The sequence below is a fragment of the Apteryx rowi genome, unplaced genomic scaffold (genome assembly GCF_003343035.1).
Source record: "Apteryx rowi isolate R43461 unplaced genomic scaffold, aptRow1 scaffold_439, whole genome shotgun sequence".
In the NCBI taxonomy this organism is placed as follows: domain Eukaryota; kingdom Metazoa; phylum Chordata; class Aves; order Apterygiformes; family Apterygidae; genus Apteryx; species Apteryx rowi.
The window spans coordinates 544173-568690 of NW_020450693.1; the positions used below are offsets into that span (position 1 = coordinate 544173).

The 24518-nt window shown below is 38.7% G+C and overlaps 2 protein-coding genes across 2 annotated transcripts in view; one reads left to right on the forward strand and one right to left on the reverse strand.

The window, feature by feature from the left end:
* The window catches only part of CMSS1 (cms1 ribosomal small subunit homolog), a 250130-nt gene that overhangs the window by 154104 nt on the left and 71508 nt on the right, over positions 1 to 24518 (reverse strand). The window lies entirely within an intron of this gene.
* FILIP1L (filamin A interacting protein 1 like) overlaps positions 4695 to 24518 on the forward strand; it is a 71995-nt gene continuing 52171 nt past the window's right edge. The window contains exons 1-3 of the mRNA XM_026076754.1: positions 4695 to 4964; positions 7610 to 7783; positions 14781 to 14959. Of these exons, the coding sequence (XP_025932539.1) occupies positions 4695 to 4964; positions 7610 to 7783; positions 14781 to 14959 (623 nt within the window). The remainder of the gene's footprint in view (positions 4965 to 7609; positions 7784 to 14780; positions 14960 to 24518) is intronic.

Genomic DNA, 24518 nt, shown 5'->3' on the forward strand with positions numbered 1-24518 from the left:
TAGTCACTTGGACAGTGCTGCATCGAGAGGTCTGACAATTTGCAGATGGGGAGGAGTTTCAAGGCAGGTGGATGAGATGTTTACTCTGAGGTCCTGCTTTGCTTGCTGCACACCAAAAGCTACATTGTCTGTGGCAATGTGAAGCTTCTGAATTGCCCTTCTTTTACTGTAAGAGGAATGATGAGGGTTTACCAGAATGCAGAAGCTAACTGACAGCAGGGCTTCCGCCTTGAAAAGAGAACAAGTCATTTGCAGAGTAATTTGTTTTTTGTGCATGAATGCTTGGCATTTCATGCTACTCTAACATCAACCGAGGTATCAAAGTAGCTTACAAATATCTGCTCTGACCTAAACAGCACATTTAGGTCTGTGCTTCTCATCTGAGAGTCATGGTCAAAGCACTCCAGTTCCTTCACAGAGTTCAAGATAAACTTCCAGTCCCTTGTTCCCTACTTACCACTCTCTGAACAAACAACAAGAAAATAAGCAGAGCAAGCCCAGAGTCTGGAGGCTTCCTTCAGAATTTCCCTCCACTCTAAAAACCTATATGGACTTTGCACTCTCTAGGTCTCCTACAGCTAATACCATGGAATTACCATGACCTGAGACAAGGTGCAGGGTCAGTCTATTTTAGCACCAATTTCCCTTAACATCTCCTTCTCATACTGATTGTCCATACCAGAAATAATAAAGAGGAAAGAAGCAGAAAGTTAAGAGTATGAGTAGGGCTGCACTTGGTGGAATTATGCTTTTATATTACACAGGTTTTTTTGAGGATCTCAAAGTACTTTACAAAAAAGGAAAAAAAAGAAGATAAAATTTCCCCAAATTATGTGTAACACAATGTTAATGAGCCTTATTCAGGCTCATCAAGCAAGACAGCAGCATTGCTAATGATGGGATCCCAATCCCCTGCCATCTAACCTGACAGTCTCTGCTATGTTATTTACAATAGTACCAACACTGCTTTATCTTCCCAGCCCCAGAAATACAGCGTGGTACTCTGTCATTTGTGTCTAATCATTGCACCCCCTTTCAGCATAAGCATGGGAAACAGCATACTCCCCCCGTATCTTTTCAAAATCAAGTGGCCTCAAAAACACCAGGGAAAATATTTTCACTTACCCAAACTAAATTAAGCTTTAAACAAAGACACAGAAAATACTGATCAATACAAACATTGATTAAATGAAGCTGTTCACCATATATATCTTCTAAGACAGTATCAGCTTACTGAAAGATATTTAATTACTCTCCTTTTATAGGAAAATTAACGTAGCGTAACAGAACAGCTTAAACTGATGAAGCACAATGACTGAGAGCTTGTAGTTCTGCGCTGCTTTCCTTTACTTGTGTATCTCGAGTCAGATTTCTAGTTCATCAACTCAAATTCCAAGTGCTAGCTAGTGTTGCTGGACATAAGTAAATGGCATATACAAAATCCTGAGCAATAGTTGCAAATTAAATGAATAATAAAACAAGATGACTAAGTTGTATCTTCTCAAAGAAGAAGTAGTTCTCACTTCATCTAGCTTTTCTATATGTGTGTGTATGTAGGATACATGACACTAGGGAGTTCACATGCAGAAAACTGCATTAGCATCAGATAATGTGCAGAGAGCTTGAAGCTTGACAGCCTCTAATTTTAAACTAAACAAATATGTGCTTGAAATCTTGTCCATTTTTCTCCAAATACCAGTTCAAATTGATATCAAACATCACTATCAATTGAGCAAATAAGAAATATTCCTTTTTCCTCCAAATCTGTCATACATCTATCCTTTGACCACCACAAACAAGACATTAGCTCTAGTATCATAAAGCAAACAGACAACACTGTACAGATAAGAATGCCTGCCAATAGTCTGTACAGATAAGAAGAAGTCCTAAATAAATCAATAGAGAAAGAATACGTTAATAAGGCAGCCTATTAATACCAGAGTGCTCGTGCCTCTTACGTCAGTTACATTTACATAAATAAATAAATAAATAGCTTAAAGCATACATTAGCATGCCACTTCAGTCTCCAATCATTTGTGCTCTTTACTAAATCTAATAAATATTTTCATTAGCAGATTTAACAGTAGACATACTGGCATTCAGTACATGCCAGAACAGAATGCAAGGGAAGTGCAGGTAATGACTCTGCTCAGGAAGAAGAAAAGGAAAAAAATCCACTCTGTGGTTCTGCAAAGGCACCACGTCCATAGGAGGGTGACCTATTTGGCAGGTCAGCCTGTCTTCTCAGGCACCGAGTGCCTTTTGTCAGTGCAATAACAACTGATCTAGCAGATCAAGAAGCAGGCCCAACAGGCTCAAAAGGGAGTCACAGATAGCCCTCTTCAGCTGTGAAAACTGTCTGCAGCATGGGGCCTTGCAGCCAAGAGCATGTGTGAAGTGCAAGAGAGGGGGAGAATGTTCAATTTGTCAGGACTGCTTAGACTACTGTTCTTTCAAGTCTCAAATCCTGTTTCCAGGTGCAGGCAACTCAAAAAAAACCCAAAACAAAACAAAAAAACCCAACACTTTAAAGGGTATGAACCCCTTGCTATGCAACTGTTCCACTGCTCCTTCAGCAAGGAATGCTGTATTTACACCTGCTGTCACGAATCTGACAGTAGCTTGCTGCCCAATTGAGACTGCTGCTGCACCTGGCACACATGAGGGGAAAACGAAGGACCTCTTGGACTGTTTATTCATTCATAGTATCCTGTGCTTGCAGAATCAGAGTGCATGGATAAGCTCAAAGTGAATTTAGGTCACCTGATTCAACCTGCAGTTCCTACATTTGACACTTGCAATCACTAGCCATTAACCATACGTAAAAGCCAAATAGGCAGACAGCGTTTTATGCTTGAAGGACACCAAAGGCCTTGCTCCAAAACAGTTACAGTCTATAAGCAAGATGAAAAGGGCGAGTAAGCCAGATAAGCGGACCACAATGAAAGAAATGGAATGACAGCAAACTGAAAGGCCAGGATGAACACCAATTTCAATTAACCATAAGCAGGGACTATGGCTGTCTGCCTGCTATGATCAGCTCTCAGTTGCCCATACGCACTATAATGAGGTCCCGTCCTAACCTAACGCACACCTTCACAAAGCAGGTATTCAGTGCACGTTGCCATGCAAATCCGACACACCCTGGTCTTTGGAAACCTGGAGAAACAAGTTCTCTTATGAAAGACACAAGATATTATGAGTGCTTTGGATTAGACTGGAAGAGACTTCAGCTTTACAAACTTATTTTTCCTGTCACGTTTTTGATCATTTTTCCCCACTATCAACCATCATTCAAACCAAAACAAAAGCTTCTTCCGCTTCCTCAGTTCTTGCAGATAAAACCAACAACAACACGTATTTGTAGTATTCAGTGGAAAATTACCATGTTTGAAGAGTGCAGCGACAAAGTATAAGATTTAGATTTAGAACCTGGCTGAAGAGGGAGCTCTAGAAGAACTGCACTAGCCACAGATTTGTGAAGCCAAAAAGCAGCAGCACAGTCATCTCCTGCCTACCATAGGTCATAACAATTTTTCTGGATAAAATCACTGCTTCAAGTCAAACAGCTGCCATTGAGCTAGAGCCTTTCTTTTGTTTTTCTTTTCCAAGTAATGCCCAATATGCTGATTTTAGAGCTTTCAGCAATTAGCCTCACAGTTTGATATGAAAAAGTGCAGCAAATTTGGATTTGGAATTTGCTTAATTTCACCTTTCAACTGCATGATCAGGTTTTTGCCTGCTAGGTTGTACCTGTGAACCACATCACAGCTTTCCTGTAGAGGTAGACTGTAATCCATTCAATCCTTAATCTTAGTACTGATAAGCAAAACAGTACCTGAGGTTAATCAATATTTATACAGTGTTACTCATTTATCTGCAAAGGCATTAAAGCATATTTACGTAACAGCAGCACTTCAAAGGGGCCTAGTTAGAATAGGCTCTCCTTTTGGCTAGATACCAATACCTGTATTACAGCCTCAGAGTTCAGCACCAAAGAAATAGTATGTTATCACATTCCATGGGCATCAGAGGAGACACTGTGATCAACAAGCTGGGGGTTTGGGGGTTTTTGTTTGTTTGTTTTAAGGATGAGACTCATGCCTTGCACTCTGCATGTGCTGACCCTTATCATTTTGCCGGATGCGGGCTAGGCAATTGTGTCACTCATGGTAGCGGAGGACAGCTCTCCCCTGGAAAGAGAAAGAAAACCAAAGCATGGCTATCCCCATAAGAGGTGGGATGTTAGGAACAGAAAAGTCTTTCTGGTGAAAACCCTCTAAACCTCTACTTGCCTCATCATAGAAGTACTATCTGAAAGGTGAGGTACCCACTATCTCTCAAATGGGAAATTTGGTCTGCTATGACGTATATGGTGCTGCCGCTAAAGTTGCTGCCGTTAAAGTGGCTGCCTTTGGAAATATTAAGGATGAAATTCTTACAACTGCGTAAGTCCAATAAGACTGAAGTACTTCACTACACCTCAACATCCAGTAAAGATCACAGCCTAGTGCTGTTGGTTGACATGAGGTTGTTGGCTCCACTCAGATGACATACAGAGCCTTGTGTGGCAGAGAAAACTTCTAGTCTGGAGGGAATACTACCCACCATAAATCATGGTAATAGTTTTATATTCTCTTTTAGTTAAAACATTTATTTTCTCTCCCCTTCCTTCAGCTTCAGAGATATAAACCATGCGCTCCAGAAGTAACAGCACAGAAAGCCCAACCAGATCTAAGTTGTGCCAACAAAGGCCAGAAGACTACCATAAAGAAGATGCTGGTTATAGTGGGAGAGGAAATGCGCAAAGAAGGCAGAAGGAGAAGGACAATGTAGCCCAAACCAGCACCATCTTAAGAAGCCCTAAGGCAGAGAAAAAACAAAGAGGTTCTTTCAGGAAAACAGAGGATCTCTCTCGTGATGATCTACTATTTCTTCTTAGTGTCCTAGAGGGTGAATTACAGGTGATTTATTCTCTGATTTTATATTCCTGATTAAAACATTGGTTTTTTTTCACTTTCCTTAAAATGAAAGCAGTATGTGTTTGCAGTAAACACCCCACCTAATTTGCTGCATGAGGACAAACAAACCGCAATGTACATACAAACACAACTTATCCAAATACTAGGAATAACTATCAGCTGGAAAAGGTGATCTTTACACCTCCCCTAAGTGCAAACAAAATTTATTCACAATGTATCTGTATCACGCTAGAAACATTCTTGGTGCATTGTGAACGATCGTGTAACTTTCAAAGCAGAGAGCCCACAAAACTTTCCTATTACACTGTCCCATTCTACTAAGTACTTCGAATACAAAGTATTTGTCATTGTAAAAACTACTTGGAGAATGTTTTAGAGACTTTTAAGATCTGTCATGTAATTATTTCTCATCTCCCTTCTCCTACGAAGCCATGAGCATTAGTCCTTACGAATCAGTATGATCCAGGTCACCAGAAGTAACTCAGTCAACTGCATTCTAACATCCTTTATTAGTAACTCAAAATGCCTATTTTCTTTCCTGTAAGATGAAGAGTAATTGCTCAGTACCACTTAGCCCTCAAGATACTGGATTTTAAAGACAAGACAATTTTTCTATCTGAAAAAGGAACCAGCTGCCATGCTGTTTACCACTGGTAACCAAGTTTACCAACAAACCAAGGTTACCATTTATAAACAATGCCCATCCTGGCCAAATATAACTTAGGGAAACAGATTTCCAAAAAGCAAGGGAGGAGAGCTTTCTGTGGCAGGCTGGTTGCCCAGAAGTAGTGACAGCCACTTAAAAGTGCTCACCAGCAGAGAGGCAATCGAACTGCCCAAAGGGGTGTAAACAGCTTCATCACTTGGTTTCATGAATCATCATCTAGACAGCACTTGGGTAGTTCTGCTCTTAACATAAGGACATATTTACATAATAAATATGCTTATATATGCTTATAGAAATGCTTTGCAGAACACATATACAATATAAATACTTCTTCACAGTGGTACCAATCTCTAAAGTCTACTGCTAATTACTGTGAAACATTTCATGACGGGAAAACATAACAATTTGTGCGTTTGTGAAACACTATGTTTTCTATCTTCTGCTCACATGCTCTTTCTTAATTTAGATTAAAATTCAGGTGTCACACACTCCTCCAAAACAGTTCTCTCTCCCTCTCAGAAATTGAAACTAATGTGTATATATATGCATATATGCTTATATTTTTATATTTAAAACTGGAACATAATAAAGCTGAAATGAAAATTATAGATTGTCATTCAAAAAAAGGCATTATAAATGAAAAAAGTGGGAAGTCTTCTTTTTTTATTCCCAACTTTCCACCTCCTGTAATGCCAAGTCAAATCTTCTAAAAAACAGTTGTCAATCCAACCATAATTAAGTTCCAAATTTAGATGTCATACCTAGTTGGATGCCACTACAGCAAAGAAGGCATGGCATTTGTTGCCTTTGCTGTTAAAAAAAAAAAAAAAGAGGAGGGAATCTATAGAACATTTCAGATACTGCAGATATACATAGCATTTTTTTCAGCATGGACTTACAGAGCAATGTAAACTAGGAAGGTATGCGCACCTGCCAGCTTGTGCAAGAATTTCTAAAATACATGAGAACATACTGTATCTACTCTTCAGTAACAGGATGTCATCAGGTATTTTATATGATCAAGAAAACAAATGCAGGTACTTTTTTAGAAGTATAGTCTAAAGAGGTGCATTATACTTTTTTTTTTTTTTTAATATGACATCATTTTTGGAAACCCAATCTCATGTTTGATTTCCAGATAATACCATGTTCTGTTAATCGATACCTTTTAAAATGCATTTTAGTATGCTCTCACAAATTGCGAATGCCATTACAGTAGTTAATTCCAAAAAAACCTTGATGCCGCAAAGCTGTTTGTTATTTGAGGGCACATGCACAACTGTGTGCACATCTACATGACTATAAATACAGAAGGCATGGTTTCATACATGCATACACGTACATATAGGGCCTGCTGCCAGCTTTGAAGGCAATTCATCTTGCTTAAAATTACTGCATGCTTTTGGAATGTGCGCTGTGAAAGGTCACAGCCCTGCACCATGCACCTCGCTAGGTTCAGCGCTCACACGTGCTCTGTGTAACAACACAAGACGACCAGGCGACCCCAGGCTGGCTTCAACTACAAAAGCTACCTTTGTACCCAACCTACACAGAATACGCAACACTTCCGGACTTCATGAACCATCATAAAATCTTGCACCAAAAATTAAAAATCAGCTCCTAAAGCCACAAGTCACACTTTGTGCTGAGATTTTGTATTGTGAATGCTACACGCTAGTCCAGAAACAACATTACAACCTAATCATTAACAAAGCACTTAAGCATTGAAGAGGGCTCTGAAAATTTCATGTTTTATGCAGGACTCTTAAAACACAAAGACCAATACTTCCTCCATGTTTTTTTAATTGTTTTCCTGTTAATAACCATCTTTGGGCACTTTACAGATAGCATTCTAAAAATAGGTTTTCAGCGGTCTGAACATCAAAAGAAAGTATCTGACTAACATGTTAATACACAATTCTAGTTTAACAAAATAAAATGTCATATTGTGTTTCTGCAGGCTCAAGATGAAGTTATAGGAATCCTTAAGGCGGAAAAAATTGACCTGGCTTTGCTTGAAGCGCAGTACGGCTTTGTTACTCCCAAGAAGGTGTTGGAGGCCCTCCAGCGAGATGCTATTCAAACAAAGGCTGTACAGTGGCAAGAAGATATCTACGAAAAGCCTATGGGAGAGGTATGAATATACAGTTGATGCTTAGCCATAGTTCCCCCTGAATTCAGCAGAAAATATCTCACTGACTTCAAGGGAAGAAAGCAAATGTGCTATAAATGAAGAATCTGACATGGGTGTAAGTGATAGCAGAACAAAGTCCAGGACATTAGAGCTCCCTAATAAAAACAGGTAGTTAATGATCCTTATTTTATACTACATGCTGGGGGCTATATACATAGGTAACATGTCTACCTCAAACTCTGATAATCAGCCTTCTATCTTTGCTACGTTTTTCTTTTTCCTTTCTGTGATCCAAATTCACAACTCATACAAACAGATATATTTCCTTTAGTCTCATTGAGGTCATCTTACCAATGACTGACAAGGATGCATTCAGCAGTAACAGCACAGCTATCTGTCTTTGTACATCCCAGCTCCCACTAACTCTATGGGAATCACAGGTATACATAATTGGTCAGAGTAGTTACTGTAATGAAACATCATTAGAAACTTCAGCCAGACAGAATCACATATTTAAGTAAAAATTAGCTTAATTACCCTGCAGCAGAAGCCATACTTTCTGAACAATGCTGTGAATTTCTTCTCTGTTCAATGCAAATCATTGGACATTAAAAATCCTTTATATCTGAATAAATGTTTTTTTCCCAAATAAGCATTCCCACAGTGTCTCCTCTTGAATTTAGATAAACATGTTTTTAATATGCTGCTCATTACAGATAATCATCATAAAAAGAAAAACAGAAGTTATGAATAAAATTCTTCTACCAAGTATTTTCGAAGCTTTCTGAATAAAAATATACTCAGGGATACAGAGTTCACTTCAGAGAAAATAATGTCAGGCAAAAGGTCAGCACTCATTTTGGAGGCTCAAAGGTTAAAATCTCCAGCTATAATCTGAAACAGATAAAGTTCAACTGCAGGGGTTAATTTATTTTAGAACATTGTGGCATTATGTCACAGAAACTTTGAGTACGAGTGGAAATGATCTGAAGAGAAGTCCAAAAAAGCCTGAAACATAAGTTCAGTCTGTTACTTTACATAAGTTTATACACGCTTTTTCCTTCTTACACTTTATGGCAGAGAAAGGATTTCTAACACCACTGGGTTTGGCACTTCCAAAAGGCAGAGGTAAACATGCTGAGAGCGACTGAAAAGGCAGGGGCATCACTCTGTATACCTTGGTAAATCAAAGGATGCCATAATTGGCAAATATATTTTCAACTTCAAAACCCCCAGATTAAGCTAGAGATCCATTTAGTTTTTGTTTAGTTTTTTTTCTAGATGTTTACAAAAGCCATGGAAGAAGTAGAACCAGTCACAAAGTATGGGAATGGACCATTTAAACTTCCTCCTGCCACTGTAACAACGTGCCTTGGTCTTTGCCTACAAAAACTCTGCTAGTTCAGTTTCTCTAGAGCATTTGTCTCTCAAACTTGATAATTCAGCCTTGTAGCCTTGAATGCAGAACAACTTTGCAAGAGCTCAACTGAAGATTTGTGGATTTCAGTGGATTTCAGTAGGCACCTGTGAGATTTCTGGCCCTTTAGCCTTCTCTCACAAGTCACTCATCTATCATAAACACTACGGAGTTTTGCTTGGCAAATTTGGTCAAGAGTGCAGTGGTAAGCTTTGGTGACCAGTCAACTTTACTCACTAGGAACAGGACTCATAGATGAAGAAATCTAGCATAATAGAAAACAGTGGTAACCTCCCTCTTCCTTTGTAAAAATTCTGAGGATGGTGATAGACCAAAAATGTCTTCCTTGCTATAGCGATTTTTTATTTTTTGAAAGCAAAGGGTTTTCAGCCAAATTTACTCTGTATGCTAGAGAGAAAGCTATTGCTTCCTGCAACCTTACAAGTGCCAGATAAGCTTACTCTTATTTCTCTTAGTGAAGGATACAATGAAACTTCTAGTGTTTAAAGGAGCATAAAAGAAAATAGCCTTTTATTTTGTTTTTGCTTCTGTCTGACACATAAAGGTCTGAAAAGGCTTTCCATCTTTACATGGTTTATAAATTTATACTATTATTCAGTTATTCACAAAAAACACTGGCTTCAGGTCAATTGCCACTTCTCTAGCATAGAAAAGGAACGGTCTTCAAAATTCTAGTAACTACAGCATAAGAACCATTTTCCCAGACTCAAAAAAAATCAGAGGTGGTGATGTGGGAGAAGAAAGGAGGAAGACAGAGAGGGAAAAATCGCAGAATTAATGGTGTCTTTTCTCACATTTGAAATCCTCCTGGACTTCGAAGGCCATTTCCAACTTGTAACTCTCCACAGCCTCTAATAATGTAGTCCAAGATTAAAAAAAAAAAAAATGGGACTTTGCTGTTTGAAATTGGATGAACAATGACTGCCACCACTTTGAGACGTCCTCCAAAAGCACCAAAACTAGAAGGTCTATATTCTGCTGATGCAGAACAAGGATAATCCAAAACATAATCCATTTTTAAAATCCCAGTGCCAATCAACTGGGGAAAAGATGTATTCTGCTCATCTGTTTAACAAAGTATATCTGACCACATCCTCGCAACATCTTACAAGTTTTGGTTAGAATTTTTCAATGAAGAAGGTGCAAGGCAGGAATGGGTTACAGATGCAGGAATAGACTGAAACGATAATGTTGACAACATAGAAGTCAGGAAAAGCAGACCAGTATATCTGTATGGAAATTCAGCTCAGGTAGGGTTGAAAAAGACAAGGCAGCAACCTCTGATTCTTACTCAGAAAAATCCAAGTCTCCAATAATCCTAAACTCCACATTATACATTTATACACACAATGACCATGATGATATTATTAACAGGAGTAATATTTCAATAAACTTTGGAAGCACATAAAGAATTGGAAATAATTGGATTTTATCCTGGCACAGCGCCAAGCACAAACCAGTCTAGAGAGAAAGTTCAGTTCCAGCATAACAGACATGAGACACACCATTCTATTTTGACTTCAGAAACAAGCTGGCGGCAAAATGTTTTTAAATTATTAAATTCTCATGAATTTTTAGCTTGCTCAACTATTCTGAGTTATATAAAACCATGCCTCTTATTATCCATTGCATTGTACAGTATGTTCAAGAATTAATTCTAGCAAAATCCCCATATGGTTAGCAAGAACAGAGCAACAAATCACTTAATTAAGATATTATCACCACTTTTTGTCTACAGAAGACATTTATATGCCTGCTTATTAGTCCTCTTTGTGGTTTTTAGCCAAGTATTGTATATGTAGAGTAAACATATGCGTGTGCGTGCATGCGTGTGGGTATGTATTTTTTGTGTGCAGATTCAGCATTTGCACAGAGTAATTTGAGGGACAAGGGGGTGCTGTAGGATACTCTTATGAAGAGGATTCCACGCTAGCAGAGGTTCACACAACTTTGCTCCCTCTCTGCTGGAGACACGGGAGTCAGCTACAAAGCCCCGCAGGGAAAATGCTAGAGTCAAATTTGCTCCCCAGGGAAGTGCCCTTATCTCACACACGGACACAACCGAACTTCCAGGCAAACCACCCGAAATGCAGTGATGCAGTATCAAACCTCTGCTCATTATGTGATCCAACAGGGAGCAAGCAGCATGTTGTGCAATGACACATAAGTATCACAAGGCCAAATGGCCATACCCGTTATGTGGCTTACACACAAATTCTCAAATGTCTGCATTTATTGTGGCTTAGGACTTGCTGCCCCTCCAATTCTCTTTTCTACTATCCCCCTCTTCTAGGGGACTGGCTCAGCTTCTCTTTCCTCCTCTCTGAGCGAATGCCACAAATTCTCACTCTTCACCTTCTCCCCAGCTACAACACCCCACACCAACTGTGACTGTTCACAGCAGAGCTGACTTGACAGCTTCTCAAAGTAGGGACCTAAGGAACATGCTTTAAAGAAAAACAAAATGCATTTTCTAATCTGAGCAACAGGAGCAAACTGCAACATGAAAAGCAGTTTTGATGCAGCAGCATATCTCCTTGTCTCTCTTACCCTTTCACGTATGCAACTCTCCCCAGGACTCTGGCAACCAGAGTTGAGACTGCTCTTCAGCAGTACCTGCCCAGCCGGGGACCGGTCTTTTACCCACTTTCAAATTCCTTGTTCCACCTCCCTGCCTTGCATACACACCTCACCCATCCCAAATCCCAATTTGTAATCCAGACTGCTAATCTCAACACTGATAAAGGCACAAGTGCAAAGCGAAAGACACTGGCGCTGCTCATTGAACACCGCACAACAAAACATGGGCGTTACAACATGTTCTTCATGCATACATGCAAGTGACTACTGCCTGAATCAACCCCTTGTAGCCATTCAATAAATAGTCTAGAGCAAACAAAACATACCCAACTCATAAAATTTCACACCTTTGTCTTTTTTCCCCACCTGACTTCACACTGAGGGCTGAGACCAATGAATGCTATCATGCAAGTCTGATGCCCAGTGCATTTGTAGCTGAAGCAAGACAGGCCCATAGCTGCAGACAGCACAGTGTCAGAACTTCACCCAAAAGCAGAAGGCAGGTTGCTTTCAGAGAACAACAAATCTTCGCATGCAAGCATGGCCTTTGGAAACTTGAGGCTCAGAAGTTCAGGTGATGGTGCTTCATGCATCTGTGTAATAGCTGCTCCAAAATATTGTGAAAAGTCTTGAGAAGAAAAAACATTTTGATCATACTGAAAATTCTCTTTCTGGCAAGCTACTAGCTGAACAAAATATTTCAAATTTTGAAATTCCTACTTCCGGGGGAAGAAGGGACAGGGTGAAGAAATTAAAAATGGCCAGTTTTCCTCAGCACGATAAGAACTTCATCCTAATCTTTCAAACCAACTCAGTTTTCAACCGTTGTGAAAGACACAGAAAACACAGCTAAGAGGTACTGTAGAGATGCCACTGGTTTACTGAGAAAGCCTGTACATCCAAGGCTTTAGGTAAGAACTGTTTTCCCAAGAGAGAAACTCTTTCAGTATTCCAGAAAACATTGACTTTGCTAGTGTAAAAGTGCACAAATCCTGAGTGAATGGGATGGGGGCAAGGAAAATCTTAACCTGCTGTAGTAATACCACAAAGCAGCTGAAAAGGGTGGGCACAGGTTTCTTTACATATTTAGATCGCAGACAAAATGAGTTCATGTATGTTGCAAAAGAAAAGTCTCTCTCTGACACTACAAGGAGAAAGAAAGGGCCATTTTCAAAATGACCCATCATTTCTGTTGGAATATTTTGGACTCAAACCATCTTAAAACTCTTACCAAGAGTTCCAATTTCCTCGCTCATGTCAGTGTCACCAATAAAAGTCAGCAATGATTCAAGAAAAAGAAGGGAGTGTATAGAGCTTAACAAGAAGCTGAGGTAAGCAGAAGGAGACTTGGAAGCCATGAAGAAGCTGAGGATATTCTCACTCATTCAAGAAACTCATGTTTAAGCATCCCAACACTTTCTGTCATCAGTTGTATCAGTCAAACTGCAAGTGAACATGAGGTAATTAATCATGCCCCTGGGACTGAATTGTCTGCAATAAGCAGTGGCCCTAAGAATCTGAAGCCCCAGTGTTTCCTGTGGCATGTGAATTCCTTGTAGGGGAAATGGAGAGCGAGAACCAGCCTTGCTTTTCCCACACTGCCCATTTGTGAATTCTTTCCTATTAATAGAGTGAAATACTGCAAAACAGCTTGACTGACTAGAACAGACTGTAGTTAAAAGGAGGTGCTGGGCTTTGCACTGAAAACTTCTCTTTTCCAAAAAGGACACGAGGATTCCTGTGTTGATGATCAGGAAGGCAGTCTCCTCAGAGGAAGAGGAAGCAGAATATAGGTTCTCACAGATGTAGATTCCTCCCAGGTCCCTAGATGGCTTCCAGCAACCCTTCCTCAAACTTCAGCTAGGTCAGTAACATCTAAGGAGGAAAATCCCATCTGGTTTCATACACACATGCTTGCATAACTTGGTCAGGTATTGACATCAAAAGAATATCAGAATCCTCAGAGAGACGGTTTTCAGTTTGTGGAAAAGTATTTTGTTCTACAGAGTATTAACTCTAGTGAACAGCTATGCCAATACCTTTACGGTTTAGAAAACCTAAAAAAGACTACCTAAACTAAAAAAAAAAAAGAAAGAAAAAAAAAAAGAAAAGAACAAAACACAGTATATAATAATATTTGGAAGTTCAACAGAAATCATTGGGGAAGGGGAAGGGATTTGACGTTCCAGGTGTGCTATAAAGCAGACCCATTTACAACATGTGAAATTTCAGACACAAAACTGGAGAAGTCACCTATTTACTTCTTTCTACAGCCCCCCAAAATGATTAATCCCTTCGTGGGACTTATATTTCTAAAAGTATAAGCATTTCTTTGAAACAGTCCTACTGTTTAATAAAAATACTCCCAACCATTTCAAAGTAGCAGGATGATGGTTTAGTGCTTATTTGTTCCAGAAACAGAGAGCCATGCACAGAGTAAGCACAGGAGACAGGATGGTTTTGCACTTCTGGTTCTATTGCACATCTGCTGTGAAACCACAGGAAAGTTGCTTTTTGATCTACACATCTACCCTACAATGAGAATTCAATACTCTTATTTTCTATGGAGCTACAGATGAGATAGCTATTTGTATTCAACCAAAAGCAAGTCAACCTCAATGTGAAGTAGAGGCTTCTTTTGCCAAGACATCTGTTTCTCTACCACAGTGATCAATGAGCAAAGCACAGCCCTGGGAGCAGTAACTGCTAATTAGTAGCTGTTAAGGATCAGTCATGGCAGGGGCAGAAAGAAAAGGTGACTTAGGGTCCTGCAAAACACTACCTTTGCTTATTTTTCTAATTTCTCAGAAATAGGTTGGCAGTATTAAATAACCCTTTCCAAACAGATAGGAAAGGATCTGGCCATGAGGCTATTAAATGTATATTATATTATTAAGCTTCTCTTTAAATATTTTACTAATGAAAGCCTGAGCAAGTATGAATTTCAAAGGACTTAGGAGTTTTTGCTTTTTTTTGTAGCTTGATAAAGTTGTAGAGAAACAGAAAGAAACCCACAGACAAATGCTTGAGCAACTTCTAATGGTAGAAAAATCACACAGACAGACTCTGCATGAACTAGAGGAAGAGAAGAGGAAGCACACTGAATACATGGAAAAAAGTGATGAGTTTACAAACTTATTGGAACAAGAACGTGAAAGGTAAGGTTACCTCTTACATACTACTAAGAATTTAACATTACTTCTAAGTATCTGTCTACTTGCTTATTCTGCATCCACTAAAAATCCGAAAGATTTGCACTGCCATATTTTGAGAGTTCAACTATGAAAACATGACTAATTACTCCTAAATAACAGTAGTGTCTACATCTCCCTTAGCATGTGAGGTAGGTCAAAAGGTTGGCAAATTCTTCAAGTGCTGTTACAGAACAACAGGTATGTTACACTGAAGAGCACAAAGGGGGATGCACAAATGTGTTAAAAGTTACAACCAACATAAAGCAGGTGCGTCTGTCAGTATTTTTTTTTTTAAAAGATCAGTGTACACTGAAGTAGGTAACACAATATGGAATCAGGCATGCAGCCTAGAATGGCAGAAAAGCAAAGACATGACAAAAAGTAGAAGGGATTTGTTCAGACCACAGAAATACAGAGAGGAAATGAAGGCAGAGGGCAATTTACAGAAAGCTTTGGAAGTAAGAAAGTCATAAAGTTCCTACATCTGGATTGGCATAAAAACCATAAACAGAACTTTATGTTTAAGTGTAACCTATAAGCACAACAGGTTGTTTAAGCACAGTGCAAGTACTTCAATATCAACTCTTGGAAGAGGGATTAAAAGGAATTTAATGTAATTTACTGTATTTAGAAAAGCAATTTTAAACTGTGACTTCTCTGAATCTGAAGTAAAACTGAACACATCCTCAGAGGGAAAAAAAAAAGAAAAGAGAACTGAAGGACATTTCCTATTCCCTGGATAGCTACGCTAGAAGATAGGAGAATATTGTCTCTATTTCCTTTTGCTTAGGAACAGCTTCCAGATGGAAATGTTTGGGTGTGAGAATGTCAAGCCTATGCTAAACTCACATCATGCATAGATAATTCTTCCTCTGCTTCTCCTGTGTAACATCATGTTCCACATGTTTTGGCAGCAATCACTACTTTCCCACTGCACCTCTCTGCTTCAGGTCTATCAGAGACAGCACACACGCGTCCCACCAAGCACACAGCTGTATGTATGGATTGCAATTAAACAGAGGGGGAGAAATCTCTTGCTTCCCCAAAATTATACACAAATGTAGGCAAGCATAGGTACACAGGCAAAAAAAAACACACAGTCCCCCCACAAGGCATAGAATTGACTTTTTCCTCTAAAAACCATTTTTGTGAGACATCATCATCTCAAGAACCAAAACATGAGATGAATGGAAGTTTTCATCTATGCTCTCTTTTTCTGGAGATCTGTGAGACACTCATCTCTTGGAGACAGAGCTAAACAACTACAGTTGCTAAATGTGGCAAAATGTTACATCAGACACAGGTGGTCACACAGCGTGAAAAGCTGCACAGAAGGAAAGACATGATCCTTGTATTTTTTTCTTGTGAAAACAGAATAGACGTCTGATTAAAACTCTCCTCCTTGCCCCTCCTCCATATTCCCCAAGAAGACTATAAAACATTTACCACTATTATCTGCAACATTTAGTATATCTACCTGGAAAAAGGAAAAAAAAATTTATTGAGGTGCCTAATGAGACCTTAGAGGATGTAATAATAGATTTCAGATTAAGTGTCAATTTTTGTATTTTCTTTGGAGGACTCATTTTATGTGGAAAACCCTAAAGGGGCGTGATGTCACATATTGAGCTGATTCCAAAGTGTTTGCCAAGTAATGTCGCCATCAAAATCTCCACACAATTGCCTGCCATAGCAAAAAAAATCCAAAATAAAAAATAAAAACCAAAAAGCAACAGCCCCCCCCCCCACACCACAGCAAGCACAACAAGTGAAGGCACAGCTCCTGCTACACTAGCCTGTAAGACTTGACGTTCAAAACACCCCCCCCACACACAAAGTAACCCTTTCTTCCATTTCAAACACCCTAGTCCAACCGTAAGTCTTCTGAGGACAGGAATTTTGCATTCTGCTTGGGAACAAATGGAACTCCTTGGGAAGAATTACACATAAAGCGATGACAATTAATTTTTGTTTTTTCTCCTTCAATTCCATTAAAAAAAATCACACACACACAAAGCAGCAACTATTGGTCAATGAAGTTTCATATTTTTTCCAGTAAGTAGGATGCAGTATTCTCTTGTAAGTGTGGAAAGATACATAACATTCCCAACTATTTCAGTTTCAAAGCAAAATCCTGAATGTCCATTCAATTAGTAAAAACAGTGTTTTGTTTTATAAACCCGCAAGGCTACAGTATATGCTGAAGGTATCTTTGAAGATTATAGAATGTATGCAAGCCAAACAAGGTACATGAATAATACATAACTATGTGATCAAAACAAAAACATTTAGATGTCATCGGACAGCAACTAGTGACGCTGAAGCAGTGAAAACTACTGCTGTTAGTAAGAATAAAGAAACTCTTAGTCAGCTCCAACTTGCATATGACCATGAATATATTTTTGAATAAGGAGGACAGCATTCCTTCCTGCCCTCAAATTTCAATGAAAACAAAGCATTTCCTTTTATGTATACACTCAGGAAGAATAAAACTGATACGTTCTTAAGTGAAAATGTTAGAGGTTAACTCATTTTTCAGGTGATCATATGTTTTATAAAAACTACACAAGCCTCCATCTCTACTGTCTTTCTGCTGCATTATTCCTTACATACATGACTTTTCTTATAAAGAGAGTTAAAAATTATGTTCGCATCATGCAAAAAATTAGCAATCAACAGTGACGCAGTAAAACACTTAGTCCTCCAAGAATCCCTCTGACTTCAAGGCAACAAGACTAGGTTTAGCCAAGGCAATTGTACATTGTCATATTTGGGAGTTTAAGCTTACAAGAAGACTGGTGACAGCTTTCTAGATGTGGGAACTGGGTTAGCTCTTAATGTTAAACCTTTAGGCATTTACATTTTTTTTCTTGTTGACAGCCAAAAGTACCGCTCCAAAGCCTTGCTGTAGTTAAGACAGACAAAATTGGTCTTCCAAGTTGGAAAAAGAGTCTCCCTCCGTAGGTTCATCTCAGTATTATACACATGGAATTGATTGCTCCTAGTTTGGCAAAGGGAGAAAGGTTATCTTTGCTTATTTAAATTCCTTAGCAATTGGCATTTACCAGCAAAGAATGATAAACCCTTGCCACTATCATTATATTTTTTCCATCCTCAGTCAGATGCACAGACAAACCCCTATTAAATAAAAAACAGTTTTGTGCAGAAACAGAGGCTAATGGGCAATGACTGGACTTTCCTACAATTTGACATGAAGTGTAATATATATGTGTGCAGACCAGACAGGGACACAAAGGCAAATTGCATATGCATGGTAGTGTTCAACAGTTAAGTCTATCAGAATCTAGAAGGGAAAAATTTTACTGTACGGCTGGAGCCTAAAGAAATAACAGCACCCAAACCTATCATTACAGGTTCTCACATGAATGTAATCCCAAGGAAGCCACATATAGAGACCCCTATAAAAAAGGGTGCACCTGAAGATCCATGGCATAAAAGCCACAGAGCTTGTATAGAAGCTCTTGTATTGCATAAGGGCAAAGAGAGGATAGATTAAGGATTAGGAAGAACACCTGCTTTTGGTCTCTCAGACCTACACAGCTAAGACTTGGCTCCATGGAGTCTTTTCTTCCCAACCTTTTCTTTCCTCAGCCCTTTTCTTTCTGTCACTTTCTTTTCTCCTTTCCCTCGCTCCTCACTGTTGCCATTTTACTTGACATCTATTGCACACTCAGTGCTAACAACACTGAAAGAATTGTCGAGTTTACAAGCCAGAATCTATTTCAGGATTAAACATCCTGTAACCAATTAATGTAATCCAGTGCTAAAGGATGGTAGCGGAAAAGAAAAAACATGCCAGAAGGTATAGATGGGTATTCCATGCCCCCTACTAAGGGAACAGCATACTCACTCCTCTTCCCATGACTCCCATTTTTGCCCCATAAAACAAACAAAACAGCAGTTACAATGGGTCAGGAATATATTCTCTACTATTCCCTTGACCAATATTATTTATGCCTCCTTTCCTTGCAATTTTTCAGAAAGCATGGTTAAAAAAAAGCAGACCTGAAAACACACACCACTTTTAAACACTTAGATTCAAAGGCAGATTCCACTGTATCTTCCCTGAGGATATACCTACTTGACTAAATATAGTTATCCACATTCCATAGTTTATAGTATAATTAAATAATAAAAGCTGTTTTTTTAGGAAACATTTTATAAAGATAACTATGCAACTAGAAGGTTTTCCAGACAGGTACATCCTCAGTTTGAAAACATATGCCATATGCATGCAAGTGTTTATGTGCTTACATATTACTCCTCACCCCTGCCCTTAAGAAAAACAGCCACAAAGGAGAGTAAACTACTAAAATGATTAGCACTCACACAGTCCTCCTCCTCCTCAAATCTCAAGAGGTTTAAAAGTCATGCAAGCACAGTTGTTCCCTATTTTTTGACTACTGAAAGGAAATGAAGTTATACGCGGAAGAAACCTGCCTCTGTTCATAGTGCACCTAAATGGTTCAACAGGAGAAAAGGACACATTCTTTTCCCAATTTATAGGGGTGTCCCCTCGTCAAACCTTGCATATACTATGGCTCATTTGTTGACTCTCAACTATGATAAAAGGTAAAGCTTTATTACAAACATTTGCAGCTAATAAACTAAGGTCAAATGTTCTACAGGACAGGAAAAATAGCACTGTGCTAACAAGCAATATAAATACTTTTAAAAAATTGTTATCATAAGAAATGCTGCTCACATAAATTCAAATATTAGCAAGCTTTTCATGTTGGTAGAGCAGCAATTAATAAAATCTTTAGTTTAAGGATCAGCTACTGAGAAACATCAGTTTTTCTTTACACTGAGTAAAGCCATCATAGATTTTCATTTGTGCACTGAATTCATACTCACAAAGATCATATAAAGAATGCAGCCAAAAGAAGAAAAAGAACACACAGTTATTTATGTACCACATAATTCTGACATTCCCTACAATGAAACTTACTGCTTATGCTCTAAACAAGGGGAAAGGGAAAAAAAAATAAAAAAATCACTAACCAACCAAACCTTATTCCACTATATCAAACATTTCTTCTTCAATCATCTAGTAAAGGGCCTTTCCAGTGTTATGATAAAAGTTACTGTTATATTTACCAGAGGAGTCAACATTCACCAAATATAATGAATAGCATTCGACCTTCAAAAGTCTCAAAACATTAGTCTTTCTCACCTTACAAAACACCACAAAGCACTGTGCTTGTTGCTCCAGCTGCTGCCACCCTGCAAAGGTCTGTCAGTCAACATGGTATCATATATTAAAACAGGTTAGAAGGCACCTCTGGAGGTCTCTAGCCCGACCTGCTGAAAGCAGGGGGAACTTCCAAGTTAGATCAGGTTGCCTCATCCAGCTTAGTTCTGAAGATCTCCAGGGACTCCACAAGCTGCCTGGGATCCTCTTGCAGCCTCTGCAGCCCTTGCCTGGAGATCCTTCCCTTCAGCTTCAGCGTAGGCATCACTCCAGTCTGGCTTCTGCCCCGCGTTCAACTGAAACTGCTTGCATTAAAGGCTCGGTAACGTCCTCTCAGGCAAACCTCTGAATCGAATCCACCTTCACCATCTCTGATCCTTTACCTGCCCTGGACACGGATGAACTTTCAGCAGTTCCACAGAGTTGCTGTGACTCCACTTGGACTCTTCTGACTTCTCTGAGAGCTTCTGCAGTGTACCTTGTGTTTGAAACCCCTCATCACCCACCTCTACTCTACACTTGGGGTCCCATGGGTCTTTGTCTTTAGGTTTTTTCTTTTTGCCTGCACTCTCCATGCTTTTTCCTCACAGAATCTCAAATATAGCCATCATCTCTGTGCTGATGACTCTCAGGCGTACTGCGAACACCAGAACAAAAAAAGTCTCACCTTTTGTGAATGATTTGCTATCACCCCCAGCTTCTCATGACCAGAGATGAACTCAGTCTTTTATCCCCCTGCCCTTAGCTTCAGGCCCAAGATTCTCCAATATCTCATTTATTAAAGCAAGGGTAATAAAGACATGTCATTTGTCACAGCCTGTCAAACCTAAGCACATTTTCTATCTGAGCATTTCTATATTGAAGTCTTGCAAATTCTTCTGCATATCATCTCCAAGAAAACAACAACAAATATAACAAAAACCTCTTTCCATCCATTCAAGTAACTAAGTCCTTTACCAGGCTCTCTTTTCAAAACCTTTCTCTATCATTTCCACATTACGTATTTCACCCCTTTCTCTACACCTTTTCACTGGACGCACTGTTGTTACTGCAGTAAGGCTACATAATTCCTCTTTGTGTACCTTTATAGCACATCCATATCCTTTCATTAAATGTCATTACATTGACTAAATCTCCCATCATATTAAAAATATACCAAAATTAAATCAGATTATGCTGTAATACTGCTCAGGTATGGAGTACATAAGAAATATGATTTCATAAAACTGTGCACTCTAGGACAATTTTTTTTAGTGTCAGATGAAAAGTAATTACTACATATAGTAGGTCAAGTGAGCAATGCTTGAAAACTGATATAGTGGGTCAATGGGAGAAGGAAACATCTTAATTAAAACTTGAAGTATGTTAGTATGTTATCAGTGTAACATTACTGTACTTTAAATTAAATCTGACACATTCACACATTGGAACAATACATTGTGTGTCCAGCACTGGAAAATTCAATATTTTCTAACAGTGGGTATAATTAATATTTGCTGTTTTTTTAATGGAGCCAATTAAATATTATAAGAAGCAGGATCTTATCTCTGTAGAAAGCTACAGTAAAAATAAACACAGTTGACTTATTTATTCTACATGTGTTACCAGCAGTTTTTAATTTCATGCACACTAAACTATTGTTGTAGAATGCATTGTACTCAAATGTAATCATTTCCTTTTAGCTTTCTGGCAATGAGTTATATATATTACATATGCCTGAGACCATGTCTTGCAAGTTGAGAAATGGATGCCAGATCTCTGTACATTTGACCTTTTTTCATGGGTATCTAGTGTTCTGTAGGTGAATGAGACCCACCACAAACAGAACATTAGCATTCTTATTCTGTATTACGCCCCGATGGGACAGTACCACTAATAATACCACTGAGGCAGAGAGACAGACTCAAGGAAGTGATGTTCACAGATTAATTACCTCATGCTAGTATGTGAAAAAATATGTACCATTATACTGCATAACTTTCAACAGATGTTGTGAAATCAAACTTGTCAAAATTCACATGATTCTTAGATTTCCACAGCAGTTTCTATGCATGATGCAACGTTAAAATACTTTATATAAATATATTATTTATATAAATAAATAAATAAATATATATATATATATATAGAAAAAGGGCCCCAGGTTAAAAAGAAATTTAAAAATCCAAAACTGTTAACTAAGGTCAAGTTACATTTATTCAAAACAAAGATTAAGAATAAATAAAAACAGGAACAGGGCTTTCAATTCAGTGTTAATACAACTATGAAACATTCTCTAGATCTATGGCACAATTTCAAATTATTTCACCTACTGCAAATTAGCAAGCAAATGCGAGATCTAGGTGATAATCATTTCTCATGCAACTCCACTGACACTGGAGGAATCAGAGAGAGGACTGAGGCTCATATTTAATTTCTTTAAATTCTGAGCACATAAGATGACCCATTTACTGCTTCAGGCACCCTGTCACAGCTAAAAATCACTACTATTATTGTGTAATTGTAGGGGGACAACAACGATGAAACACCTTAACAAAACCAAACAACAAAGCAAACAAATGTTCTTCTACACTTCCCCCCTCTCTGCCCATCAGTGGGAAAACACGTGATCCTTGCCATCCGCCCTGCTACAGACCAGCAAGAAAGAGTAAAGTCTCCTGAAAGGGACGATCACGGAAAGCCACCCTGCTGGTAGCTCCAGTCAGCACTTTTAACCATAGTGTCACAGCTCAAAGGGAAAGATGATCTTTCTAAGCTGGCAAGTCCCAAAATATTTATGGCTCTGTAAATCAACACCAACTCCATATATTCTGTCTGGAACCTACCCAATGACCAGTGAGGATGATGAAGCACTGGCAAAATATGCTCATGGTGAGATGCTACCCTCAGGAAGCAGGCACTCTTTCTATTCACCAATTTACATTTCCAAATAAGACTCAGTGCACTGCTCCCCGTACAGCACATCATAACTTGTCTAATCATAAGCAACAATAGAAGCAGATGACTGCAGCAAGACCTGTGACCAAAAAAAGACAGGGTACACTTCTGATTCATTGCAGGGTGGGGCAGGGAGAGAAGCAGAAGCTGCCATAAGATTTTGCAACCAGAATGTTAAAAGAAAATACATGAAACACCAGACAGAGAAAAATCTATATATCGTTCCCTGAGACAGAAGTTTGACATTATCATATTTTTCCAGAACAGGCCATTGCTATGGGAAAAGTTATGCTCCTGTTTGAGAGTGGAAGAGGAAGAATCTCAATGAAGTTAAAATCCTTCTTGTGACAGAAAAATTTAAACCACTCATACATGCTATAATTAGTTTCACATCTTAAGAAGCAGGCAACAAAAAAAATGACCATGAGAACAGAGACTGAAGGTCACATCAGTTATCAAGACCTGCAGTCTAAATTCATAATTAAGTTTCCCATGACATACTATGAACTTCAACGTCAATACATATAGGAAAGAAACATTGAGATTGAAGCAGTTTAAGAATAATGTCACAGCCTTAGTCTCTGTGCTTACAACAGTAATTTTAAATACTGAGAATAAACAGGAAAATCAGTAGCACTAAATCTGCTGAGAACAGAAATTACTGGACTTTTAAAAATAAACACCAAAATCTCCTTACATGAAAATTAGCTTTTCACATAAGTACATAACTTTTTGTTCCTTGAGCCTGAGAACCGTGCTGTATAACTCCCAGGAAAATAACACACATTTAGACAAGGTAGTACATAACCTGCTTAAGTGTCTGAAGACCAAGCAGAGTGACAAAACTGAAAAAGCGCACTCAATATTTGAACCTTTCTGCTTAAGAAGATTGGGAAAATCTATAGAATATGTGGAAATACAGAAATAAGCTGAGGTCATAATGGACAAATGAACTTTATTTTTAATGTTCCTGTTGCAATTCCTATATTGAGGGGTGGTGGTGGATGGCTTAAAGTAAGAAAAGGAGTAATGGGATATAGATACAAAAAAAGCCATTAGATCATCTAGTCTCATCCCTGACAATAGAGGGTTGTTCTCCAAACATACTGTCCACAGCTTTGCTTCTTGTGACAAATGTCCAAAACACAGAAAGGTCTCAATCCCTGTAGAACTGCTCTGTAAAAGATGCATTGTCCTCAAAAACACTCCACACTACTATTCGTTCACAATTTTCTCTTCGGCAATTTAAGGCAATCACTCCTGTTAGAATTGTTACTCTCTTCAAAGACTTCTGGATATTTAGCTAAGTAAGACTCAGAAAGAACCCCAAGTTACACATTTTGGCCATAGACACAAACTTACCTGAGATCT